General features: G+C 40.4%; 1 protein-coding gene across 1 annotated transcript in view; it reads left to right on the forward strand.

Moving 5' to 3' along the window:
• Positions 1–12,456, forward strand: part of lrp2b (low density lipoprotein receptor-related protein 2b) — a 49,068-nt gene extending 36,612 nt beyond the window's left edge. The window contains 23 exon segments of the mRNA XM_010780541.1: positions 356–475; positions 768–884; positions 964–1,080; positions 1,747–1,884; positions 2,310–2,432; positions 3,545–3,673; positions 4,485–4,616; positions 5,582–5,707; positions 6,084–6,227; positions 6,322–6,487; positions 6,723–6,851; positions 7,036–7,256; positions 7,343–7,525; positions 8,656–8,775; positions 9,147–9,234; positions 9,580–9,644; positions 9,752–9,902; positions 10,173–10,236; positions 10,667–10,786; positions 11,146–11,232; positions 11,475–11,558; positions 11,785–11,841; positions 12,276–12,456. Coding sequence (XP_010778843.1) covers positions 356–475; positions 768–884; positions 964–1,080; positions 1,747–1,884; positions 2,310–2,432; positions 3,545–3,673; positions 4,485–4,616; positions 5,582–5,707; positions 6,084–6,227; positions 6,322–6,487; positions 6,723–6,851; positions 7,036–7,256; positions 7,343–7,525; positions 8,656–8,775; positions 9,147–9,234; positions 9,580–9,644; positions 9,752–9,902; positions 10,173–10,236; positions 10,667–10,786; positions 11,146–11,232; positions 11,475–11,558; positions 11,785–11,841; positions 12,276–12,302 — 2,708 coding nt within the window. The 3' untranslated portion in view covers positions 12,303–12,456.
• The last annotated feature ends 26 nt before the right edge of the window (positions 12,457–12,482 follow it).

Consider the following 12,482-nt stretch of genomic DNA (forward strand, 5'->3'; position numbering starts at 1 on the left):
ATTAAATTTGACTTCAGGATTCCTGCATATACCCTGTTATAGAGTTTATTGAGGATGAACAGAAATGTTAGAAAAAGCAAACGGGAAACAACATAATGTTTCCACAGCTGCATTTAATAAACAAGGTACAAAAAACATTGGATATTGCTTTACAACAAAGGAGAGAGTTCAAGCTAAAGGCGAGAGTCCATCCTAGGTGATGTGGGATCTTAACCACTTTGCACGATGCACATCAGATTGTTTGTGTGTTGCAACAGCATATCTTGAGTTTTAAACATGGGCTCACTTTAGTTTTTTCTTATTGACTACATGTTGAATAATCAGTCATTCTGTGTCTGACTTTGTTTGCCAACAGAGGAGGTGACCTGTGATCCTCTGGGAGATTTCCGATGTGACAACCACCGCTGTGTCCCCATCCGCTGGCAGTGTGACGGCAGCGACAACTGTGGGGACGGCTCGGATGAAAGGAACTGCCGTGAGTGTCATACGCTATGTCTTTCAGCTAAATCCATCCCAACCCAGCAAGAATCCTGTTTCCCTCAGGGGTTATATTTTCCTCTTTAGCTCGGTCATGTATTTGTGGGGTGTGAAACAATCTGGCATTTGCAAACTTTTACTGATAAACCTTTCCTTAATGACGACTTAACCTCCCTCCTTAAAAAACGTGCTTTAGTTTCAGCATGTGTAGATTATGCATGACCAGTAGGACTTTACTCTGATTTCATACTCAAAATATGTGTCTCTGTTATTGTGATTCTGGTCCATAGAGCCGAGGCCTTGCTCTGAGAGTGAGCATCGATGTGACGACGGACAGTGCATCCCTGGAAACTGGGTCTGTGACTATGACAACGACTGTGGGGACAATTCGGATGAACGGGACTGTGGTGAGCAAAAAAATAAATAAAAAAAATGAAATATTCTCTGTCATAAACAACACTCGTTACCATCCTGGCTCTCCTCCAGAGTTTCAGACGTGTCGCCCAGGATCCTTCCAGTGTGGCTCAGGTCACTGTGTCCCCGCCGCGCTGCAGTGTGACGGCCGGCCCGACTGCCAGGACCTGTCGGATGAGACCAGCTGTCGTGAGTAGAAACAAGGAGAGTAATGGCAGAGTGCCTGGCTCCTGCAGCGTTTGAGTGCATGTGTGTGTTGTTGTTGTTCTGAGTGGGTGTGTATGAGGTATCTGCATACCCTTAGTATTAATACATTTTAATTAGCATTTTTTAAATATGCAGAAATATACATATATAACAAGCAAATAGGCGGCAGACTGTCAGCAGTTTAACAGTTCTATCCACATTTGAATTTGATAGTGAACAACACAGTACATTATAAGCACCCATAAGACTTGGTCTGGGGATGCGATCGAACATCAATAACAATGTTCCTATTTCAAGTTTGGCAAGGAGCCTTTGTCACATGTCACTCCAATTTCCTTTCTCCATCTTGATTCTTGTCATATTTTTTGTTTCCACAATCTAATAAAGTCAAATAGCCTCCCAAAAAAAAGGCGTAAAATCCCATCTTTCTGTTGAAGCTGTGGCTTGGTGTGGAGTGTCTGCCCTGATCCCAGAATATAATGAGTCAAATGTTGCCATAAGCAAGACTCTGGTTGTACTACGCAGCTTTTGGGTGTGACTGTTTGAACGAGAGCAATGAGTGGCGTAGCAAAAACAGAAAAAGAGATTACCAATGGTATCATTTGTAGATTGTTAATCTGTTCATTTATCTTTTTCCCTACTCCAAAGCTACTCGTTACCCAGGAGGCCGTTGGTGTCCTCAGAATGAGTTCCAGTGTGCGAACCGTCTGTGTGTGAGCCAGAGCTGGGTGTGTGACGGAGAAGATGACTGCGGGGACCGCTCCGACGAACAGCTCACTTTATGCTGTGAGAAATCTTTCCTTCATTTTATTTATATATATATTTATATATATATATATATATATATATATATATAAGCCCTGTGAAAAAGTATTTTCTCTGTATTTCTTGTTGTTTGATCAACTACCCTAAGGCATTTTTCAGGTACAGCACAATTCTAAACCTAATCCTAATGTGTATATAAAGGATTGAGCATATTTTCCTAATCCTCATATTAATAGTTAGTTTCATAAATGAGCAGGTAAAAGCAAACTGTTTTTCTTTGCAACTGCTCTCCCCTGTTTATTACAACTTATACCTATTCAACAAAGATATCAAGACAAACAGCTGCAGAATTCAAAAGCAAACATGATTCCAAATAGCTGTGTGTTTTAATAATATGTTCTGGCAGAGGTTGGTCTTAACTCATACTTGTGTTGTATATGTTACAGTGAGCGTCACCTGCGAGCTGCCGTTCAGGTTCCGCTGTGCAAACGGCTACTGCCTCTACTCCGGCCTGATGTGCAACCAGAAGGACGACTGTGGGGACGGCAGCGACGAGAAGGAAGAACTCTGTATGACCCACGAACATCACATACAATCACATCAAAGCACACAGAGTTCATCAGGGCAGTTTGGAATGGAAACATTGCCATTAACCAATTGTGATTGCTTTTTTTTTGTTTCCACTTTAAATGTGGCAGAACTCAAATGTAATCAAACAAAAGCACTAAAGATGGAGTTTTCAAATGTTGTCATTTCACAAAATTACACACAGTTTCAAGAATGACTATCGTACCTTATTACATTTCAAACAAATATACAGATAATGAGACAAACAGACAAACATATCATACATATGATAAAACTTGATAAGATAAAACATAATGTATCCCTAGGGAACAAGCAGTCATTATATACAGGCAAGAAATGCACAACAAAGTATTCATGTAGACATTTGGTGGTTACTATTACATCTGACGTTTGAAGTTTAAGTCAAAGAGATGTTAAAACACAGTAACAAGCAGAACCTAAAATGTGCACACACACTAAGCACACTGTGCCTCCCCATGTAATAAATTAGGTTTTACAGCTGTCATTGTTATTATTCTTTATTGTTTTTAACATAGCCAGATATGTAATAAATTCAGGTCGAACAAGTGCACCACTAATCATCAGTTTCTGGGAGCCCCGCGGCTTAGTGAGGACATCACTAATGCCTCCTGAACCTCGCTCCTTCATGCCAATGAAATGGGAAATCCCAAAATGACATCAGTGTGTATGCAGGGCACACAAAGCCTGAAACATACAAGGGATAAGGAACAAGTCTGTATTATGGAATTGTTGCACAATCAGCTTAAACATCATCACAGCAAATTATTTTGAGAGGGGATTAAATAGTTGTGCTTGGAGTGCAGGTGGACAACAAGCTAGCTCGTCTAAAGCCATTTGTTGTTTCACAGTAGGAGCTGTAAACAAGCCTTAAATTGAATATTATGTGGGAGTCCAATTTTCACACACTTTATCCATCTTTTTTTGGCTATATACACAGTTGAAGAGTATGGAAAAAGCTCTGAGTTAAATGTAAAACTAGTGGAGGTGGACGTGTTTCTACAGATGGTTTAGTACCCACTCAACCTTCCTGCGTCCTTGTGTTGATGACTCATTCTAACTGTGTCCTTCTCAGGCCGCGAGCCCACGCTGCCGCCCTGCACTCTGGAAGAGTTTAAATGCACCAACGGACACTGTGTGGCCCTGCCGTACGTCTGTGACCACAACGACAACTGTGGGGACCGCACCGATGAATTAGGCTGCAGTGAGTAGCACGCCAACACACCGACTATAAATATCCTCTTTTTTAATAGCGGTTATTACACGATGCTATCAAGTGTGACCTTGCCCTGATTTCATAATGTTTCCAAGTTACAGATATCTGCATCTAGATGTTTTATTCAATATTTAAAAACTTAAGAATAGCTACATTATGTGTACAGATAATAGCAGATCACATTATATATAGAATTATATAATTACAAGAAAAAGATGACGCACATGTTGAATAAATATCAGATATTTTTCTTGATATTATTCAATAATTTGGACATGCAATCTTTTAAGTTAGCGCATTGAATTCTCCAACTTTTCTTATAATAATAACTTTATTTTTAGTTTAATGTTGACTAATGCATCCATTCATGCAGTGTTAAATAATGAGGAAAAGAGATCTTGTAATTATAAGATAAGATTCTTGTTATTAGGAACCCTTTCTTATTATTCGAAAAATAAGAAAAATGTTCTTATAATGATGATGAATGCGTAACTATAGGATAATTGTCTCTTTTCTTTAACCTGTTAGATGTCAGCTTCTTAAAAATAAGACACAGTTAAAGCAAAACTCTGAGGCTGCCATGTCAGATCACCAGAGGACGTAAATATCCTTTGAGATCTTTTATTGAAGTATACATGATGGTGCAGGGAATAATTGGGACCTGGAGTCTAGACAGTAATCTGATGATGTTAACAAAGCCATTGTTGTATTTCATCAAAAGTAAGCGTCTCCTACATTAGAGACCAAATCTTTTTTTAAACGTGTCTGAGTTTTTCCGCTCTGCGTTGTTTGGCTGCAGATTTTGGCCAAGATCGCAACTGTGATGAGAAGCTGTGCCAGCACGAGTGCACCAACCTGAACGGCACCGGCTTCATCTGCTCCTGCCGGCCCGGATACACCGTGGACCCAGTCAGCACCTACACATGCATGGGTACACACACACACTCTTTTGGAATCCTCCTGCTGTTATTGAACTTATACACACAGTGGGTGTTTCTCAATGTCGAGGAACCTTGCTCCAGAGCCACTATTTCAAGCATACTACGTCATCGAGTGCCGCCGAAGGACTGTTCCAATGTCCAGCATACTTGGAATTCTACCAAGCCCGGCGAACTTCGTAGCGAGAAATTTCTTTCTGCACATGTGTAGACTCCGCGTCTTAAAATCCCCACAATGCTTTGCGCACGGACCAATTTCCCAAAATCTGTGGTGGAAAATGTAAGGCGGGGCCTCTCATATGACGCACACCTGCACACTTGCTAGCCTGTTCCACTCTTCGTTTTCCGAATGCTAGGAAGTATTCTTGCCTCGCTTCTGAAGCAAGACGCTCGGAAGACATGTGCTACCAAGCAAGCGTCCTCGACATTGAGAAACTCCCACTGTCTCACGGAGAGATACCGCAGGTCCTGCAGCGGTCAGACTATATAACCACCATGGCCCCTAGTAGACCCCCCCCCCCCCACACACAACAACACAGACTATAACACCCCTTGTTGTTAAATACCAACCAACTATGTGCAATACGTGCAATATATATATATATGTGCCGTTAATAACTGCAATATATACCTGGCTGCCAAATCCTCAGAACTGGTAAAGGATGTGTATTTTGTAAATTGTGTAACCTTTTTTTTATTCTAATTTTAATCTTTAATACTTTTTTTTGCTTCTTAGGTAACATTAAGCTGTCTTTGGCTCTTTTCTGCTGTAACAATGTAAATGTGCCCTCTGTGCGACTAATAAAGGTATTCTGGTTCTGACTGCACGCAGATGATTCTGCTGTCGAAACTACATACAAATATGAATGTTTAATAAAGTTTCATCATTCCAGTTAAAAACCATATGTGCCAAACAGTGAAAAACTTGAACTCTCACAATCTCCTCTCTCTGCTGCAGACATCGATGAGTGCGAGGTGTTCGGCACCTGCCCTCAGGTCTGTAAGAACACCAAGGGCGGCTACGACTGTGAGTGTTCCCAAGGCTACCGGAAAGTGGGCAACGGAAACATGTGCGAGGCTGAGGGTGAGCAAGACGTTTTTATTTATTTTTCTATTTCTAATTCGTCACAGTACAAAGAAAGAAGTGATACATTTGACCAATAACGATGGAATGAAATATACAGACATTAACACAAGTAAGACATATGAAACTTCTTTAGACATGCTAGATTTCTCAGTGGTTAGTGGGTGTATTGTAAGTGTTTTCATGCATGTATGCAAGTGTGTTGTGTAAGTGTGTCAAACTGTGACCAGATGGATGTGTAGAAATGTGGGAAGAGGTGGATTAGTGGAGAGAAATAAATAGATGGGTAAATATAAAGAAAAATACAAGTTGTTTCTGCTCCCACTTTTTCATAAATCAATTAATGTAATAATGAGTAAATGTCTGTGTACTTCAGGAACGACCCCCCTGCTGCTTCTTCCGGAGAACATTCGTATCCGGAGGTTCAACCTGCAGACGGAGGCCTACCACGACTTCCTCCGAGAAGAGGAGCACATCATGGCCCTGGACTACGACTGGGACCACAACGACACCGGACTCAGTGGGTTACTACACAGATTAAAACAGCTCAAAACACACAAAAATCAATAATGACAAATCTTAAATTGTTTGATGGTGACCTTTTGTTTCTTCAGGTGTGGTGTACTTCACTGTAGCCGGTAAGGACTCTGCAGCGGGGGCCATTAAGAGAGCGTACATCCCCTCAGTGGACGATGGCAGCAACAACATCGGTGCTGCTGTCGACCTCGGCATTAAATACATCACCACACCAGACGGCATCGCTGTGGACTGGGTGGGCAGGTGCGTCTGAATTTATCTGATCACAGTCCTTCAGTCTTGATCATTTCAATTATTTATTTATTTTATTTACATGAATGTGATACATAAAAACCTTCAATCAAATCAACAAATTAAGCTTTTTTAAGTTTAGTTGATTATGTCCCTAAAGTCAAAATACTCCCTTGTTTTCATAGAGAAAGAACACTCTTGATAAAAAGACATGTTGTGAGTAGTTTTGTTATTTTTCTGCCTGTAGGAACCTCTACTGGGCAGACTCCAGGGTGAAGAGGTTAGAGGTGGCCATGTTGGACGGACGCTACAGAAAACAACTAGTCAAGACTGATCTGGGACATCCGTCTGCTGTGGCCGTCAACCCACGACTGGGGTGAGACTTTAGTTTTCTAAAGGTCACCTGTCCCAGACAAACTGACATGTCTGGATGGTTCACAATGAAGCAGAAGATCAGAAATGTATTTTGCACTTTTTCCATGAAAGACCTTAAAGGAAGACACACCTTAATGCACCTTATCTCAGAGCGCAGATATCTAACCTCTGCTCTGTTTCTGCAGGATGTTGTACTGGGCGGACCGTGGGGAAGCTGCCAAGATCGAGTGCTCCTGGCTGGATGGGCAGGAGAGGAAAGTCCTGGTGAGCGACGGCCTGGGTTGGCCGACTGGTCTGTCAATCGACTTCACCAACGGCGACAGAGTCTACTGGTCGGACTCCAAGGAGAGCCGCATAGAGTCTGTTCTGCCCTCAGGAGAGGGACGCAGAACTGCCGTCTACATCGGTGAGGATGAGGATGAGGAAGGAAGCGGACATGAGAGGTTGTGTGTGAGACTGTAAGGTTTACACATTTTGTTTCTCCTACTCTAGATGTGAGGAACCCCTTCAGTGTGAGTGTGTTCGAGGATCACGTTTATTGGAGCACTCAGGAGAAAGGCGAAGTGTTTCGGCAGGACAAATTTGGCCGCGGATCAAAAACCAAGCTGCTGACCGCGGGGCCGTGGCTGACCCAGGTCTCTGTGTACCAGCAGCAGAGATACAACTCACTAGATAGTAAGCTACACTCACATGTTCACACACAGTAACGGCCCGTCCACACAGCAGCTTAAAAAAAATCTTGAAAATCTTGGAGCTGGGCGTGTCTGAAAGCTTGGGGATTTTTTGCGACCAACAACCAATCACATGAATCTCCCGCCCCCGACATACAAAGCAATAGCAATGTTAAAACGAAGTAAACTGGATATAAACTCTCCAAACAGGCGAAAACCTACCAGTTTCACCCACTGTCTCTGCCACCTCCCTCCATGCCTGGTTCCTCCGGTTTGTATCCCGGTAAGTTATTAGCGACTGGTCATAAAGAACCGGGTGATTTGCTACAGCAATAACTAATTTCTCCTCCCTTTTCAGGAATATAGGAAATTAACTGCGGTCTGGCTCTCCCATCTTGCACGCGGTTTGATTGGCTAGCGCTTGAACTGTCAGATTTGCATAAACGGGATTTGATTGGCTGACGCTTCCAGCTCAGCTTCAAAAGTTGAACATTGCTCAACTTTTGAATCCTGAATCCTGACAATCCTGGAAATCTTCGCTTTGCTTCCCCACAATGCAGTTCGGCGAAAAGCGAGGCGAACTGACGTCACCCCATTCAAAGTCAATGGGCAGAGAAGCGCTGGAAGATTTTTTTAACGCTGCTGTGTGGACGTACCGTAACACATACTGTGCTGTATTACAGACTATAATGTCCATATGTTGTTTAGTTTGCCGTACATACCACCCTAAAAGGATCATGTCTGTATTTTTTTATCTATAAAACTAATAATTGTTTATTTTTATGTTTTTATTGACTAATATATTATGTTTGTATTCCGTTAGACATTATGATAGGGCTGTACCCAATAGTTTTGAGCTTTATTAAGGATTCATATTCATGACGTGGAAATGTTTGCATGTTTTTTCATGTTTTTTAAACCTGGTATTTCTACACAGTTCAAGATGAAGACTAGGAAGAAAGTCAAGTAGGATGGACAGAAAAAAGTGAAGAAATCCTCACAGTAATAGAAACACTCGTGGAGGAAGGAGAAAGCAGAATCCTGCTCACTGCATTGATATCATACCTATCTAATGTCTTTTTCTGATTACAATTCAAAAACATGCGAGTCATGCACTTCAACTTGTCTCTGCAGTGAAGAGTCCGTGTAAGGGAACCTGCAGCCACCTGTGTCTGCTCCGGCCGGGGGGGTACACCTGCGCCTGCCCCCAGGGGACCAGCCTCATCCCCGGCAGCCACACCGAGTGTGATGCAGGTGCTTAAAGACTCAGTGAATTACAGTTATGGGGCATCATGTGTTGAAGTTGCAGGAATGAATCTCAGACCTCAATTGCAGTGATATTGATACAACTTGAATCATTTCCTCTTTGAATTATTTTTCCTGCAACTATCATTTCAATATCAAAAAAATAAGTCAGGAAAGCTAATGAAGGGATTCAATAACGTTTCAAATACCATGTAAGAGTTAATATAAAGCAATATAACAATAATAAATACTAATTACTAACATATTAATCTCAGTCACGTTCCTTACGACATTCAAATTATATATATATGATGTATTTTTTTTCCCCATTGGGGTAGTAACAGTGGTTTGATGGTTTTTAATATATATTATTATTTCAGGTTTTGATCCCCCGCCCACCATGCCCCCACAGTGTCAGTGTCAAAATGGAGGCACCTGTTACTTTGATGACAACAAGGCTCTCTGCAAGTAAGGAATGTGTTAGTCTTCAATGTTGAAGCCAAAATGGACTGAATGAAAATGATAATGCAAATTTTAAAGGTCAAACTTTTACACTTTCAAATTCTAAGAGTCATTTTATTATGACGGAAATATTGCTCGAACAAATTGAAATCAAGTTACTCTGTTTATTTTGCATTTTCAATTTCAAATTTGAGATAACATGAATATTGTCCACTGTAGAGCAGTTAAAGTGTACAAAATGTACATTTCAAAAAGCTCAAATGAATTTACAAAACTCATTCAACAAGTATTGTATATTACCTCAGTATTTTAAATTGTTATAACTCTAATGTTTGTTTTGTTTTTTCGCAGATGTCCTCCAGAGTGGACGGGAGATTACTGCCAGAAAAACAAATATGACGCGGTCACATCCTCAAGTATATTTGATTTTAAAGCCAGAAATGTAACCATACAACATTAAAAACGTTAACTTTATTTCATTATTAATAATCTGCCTTTTGCTCTTTCCTGTGTCTGATCTCAGTTGGCATAGCGATCGGGGTGACAGCATTGATCGTGGTTCTGCTGGGAGCTCTGGTCTATGCTGCCAGGAAGAAGTCCAGCCTGTTAAGCCTTCTGCCCAGTATGCCCTCGATGCCGTCCATGCCCTCCATGCCCAACCTGCCAAGCTTCAGGTGAGATGAAGCCAGATTCTAAAAGATTCAATAGATTAATTCTGTCAGAAACCTAATAAATCTAAAATATGTTTTTCCTCACATGTCCACAGTTTTATTCTAACTCTACTAGTTTAATGATATGCTTTCAATACAGAGTGTTTTGAATCTCCTATTTACTCTTAAGTTCTCTTTTATAAGTGTCTCATTCACTTTCAAGGTTTCTTTGTATGTAATGTACCGCTCAGCATTGTTTCAGCTGAATAGTGTGTTTTCAATTCTTTTTTATAGAAATAGTGCGTCTCCAAATGCATCGAGAACAGAGGAGAGTGAAGCGGGGCTGAATTGTGAAGCGGTAAGTAGCAGAGCAGTCAATCAGGAAAAAGGGTTGATAAATACATTCTGAACAGGATTTTGATGTATTCGTGTTTTAAAGCAGCAACAAAAGCAGCCTAAAGCTATGTCAACTCAGAATATCCCCCTGGAAAACTGATCTGATATCTAAATAAATGATATTCGAAACATTTAAACACTGCGTGAAACATTTATGAAGGACATAAATCATCCACTATTCTCTCATTATTCCTCCTGTCCTCTGATATCCTCTCTGTCATGATAATGTGGATAATAAAGGTCTGCCATCAGAGCCTGAAAGCCCTCTCAATAATTTAAACCTGCTTCCTATTCAGACCCAGGTTTCAGGAGGCAACCAAGCACTATCAACTCTTCATATAAACAAAGTGCTTATTACTATGGACTTTTTCTGTCTACTTGTTTGTTGTCAGGTTCCCTGTATGTCGGTGTCCATGTTGGAAACAGACGTGAAGAGTTTTGAGAACCCGGCATATCAAGTTGAAGAACAACCTCCTTCCACGAGCGCAGTGGCAGCTACCTCCGCAAACGAGGTAGAGGAACAGAAATCAGTCCTCCCTGTGGAGTTCATTGATTCTGCAAATACCCCCTCTTGCTTGCTGGCTGCATATCGTGCTACATGGCAGTAGTTTGAGATGACATGCCAAAGGGCTGTAGTATCAAGAACAGACTTTTTCGTTATGATTCTTTCCCACTGCTGCAATGTTATATTTTTAATATTAACTTGCTGTATTTCTTGTATCTGCTGTTTTCATTTTTGCTTATTTAATTAAAGTGATTTTTACCGAGAAAGGTTCAGTAAAAGCATTACTTTGTGCTCCGATGCAGCGAATCACTTCTGCTTTTGGAGTTTAATCATTTGAAATATGATATACTGTGTTTCCTTCCTCAGCGGAACATGATGAACCCTTTGTATGTGGAGGAAGTTAAAGTTGTGGACGAGCCCTCGAGAAGTGCAAACACACCCACTGTCAACATGGTCTGTTTCACATTCATTACTAATTGAATTGCACAACCAATTAGATACATATAATAACACGAGGGTTTCAAGTTAAAAATACAAATCCAAACAAAGACAAATCAGAGAGAGGGACAGATATATTATACAATAAATCTCTAATCCTTTTGACTAGGTTTTAAGTTCTAACTAACTCAATCCCAGAGAGTTTTATGTTGTTGTTTAATCCTTTAAACCCTTTTCATTTCCCCTTACTGTTTTAGGAGCCTTTTGAGAACCCGTCATTCGGCTCAGACGTGGAAGATATCGACGTCGCTTCTACCCAACAACCTGCTTCCAGCATACAGGTAACCATGGAGACGCATGTTAAACTGTTTCCTAAAACAGCTCAGTTTCTGAAAACATGGATAATTAAATGCTTTGAATGTTTTAATGCAGGCAAAAGTCTTAAAATAAATTATCTATATTACTGTTTTGTCAACTATAGAAAGGAAGGCAGTGAAATGTTTAAATGTGAATGTGTGCTTGATTATGTTTTGAGTTATTGAAGCTTTTTATTTCTCTTTTCTCCAGCGGTTGGAACCCATTGATGATGAGAGTTTTGGGTCTTTCCAAAACCCCACATACGCTGTGAGTCCAGAATAACAGATGTCATCAAGTGTCTCTAACAATGTTCAACTCTTTAATTGAAAAGCTTCGTAGTGACAGTCTTAGTAGCAGTTCACAGTTTACATTTTCCTTTCAAATGATTTTGTAACATGACTTTAGTGAGATACTATTCACAAAACGGATTTGCAAGATGATTTCTTTGTATATGTATTGTGTTGGAAGCCGTATTATGACCATTGTAGGTCAAATAAATAATAATTGCTTTGCCATGAGTTTGATCCAACCTCTCAAAGCCATGGGATGTGTTTGCTTGAGAATTGAGCATTTTTTCTCAGAAATGTATGAATTTAATCTCAAATACTGAAGATGTATTTTTTTAATACACTACAATCGCCCTTTTATGTGTGACATAAACCAGGACACAATATATCTAATTGCATTGCATGTTTAAACAGGAGCAAAGACCAGATTCGGACATTTGACTCGACCTCGTCATCAGAGATTAAACTGGATGGCGTTCAGGACTGAAAACTCGTCATTTCCTTTGGAGGGAGGATGCAGAACAAATCAACCAAAACATTTTGTAAAAGAAAGAAAATGAATGAAATTATTTAATGTGAGATTTGTTTTTATTATATCCTTTTGTACATTTTGATTTTGAG

The sequence above is a fragment of the Notothenia coriiceps genome, unplaced genomic scaffold (genome assembly GCF_000735185.1).
Source record: "Notothenia coriiceps isolate Sejong01 unplaced genomic scaffold, NC01 NC01_scaffold00022018, whole genome shotgun sequence".
In the NCBI taxonomy this organism is placed as follows: Eukaryota; Metazoa; Chordata; class Actinopteri; order Perciformes; family Nototheniidae; genus Notothenia; species Notothenia coriiceps.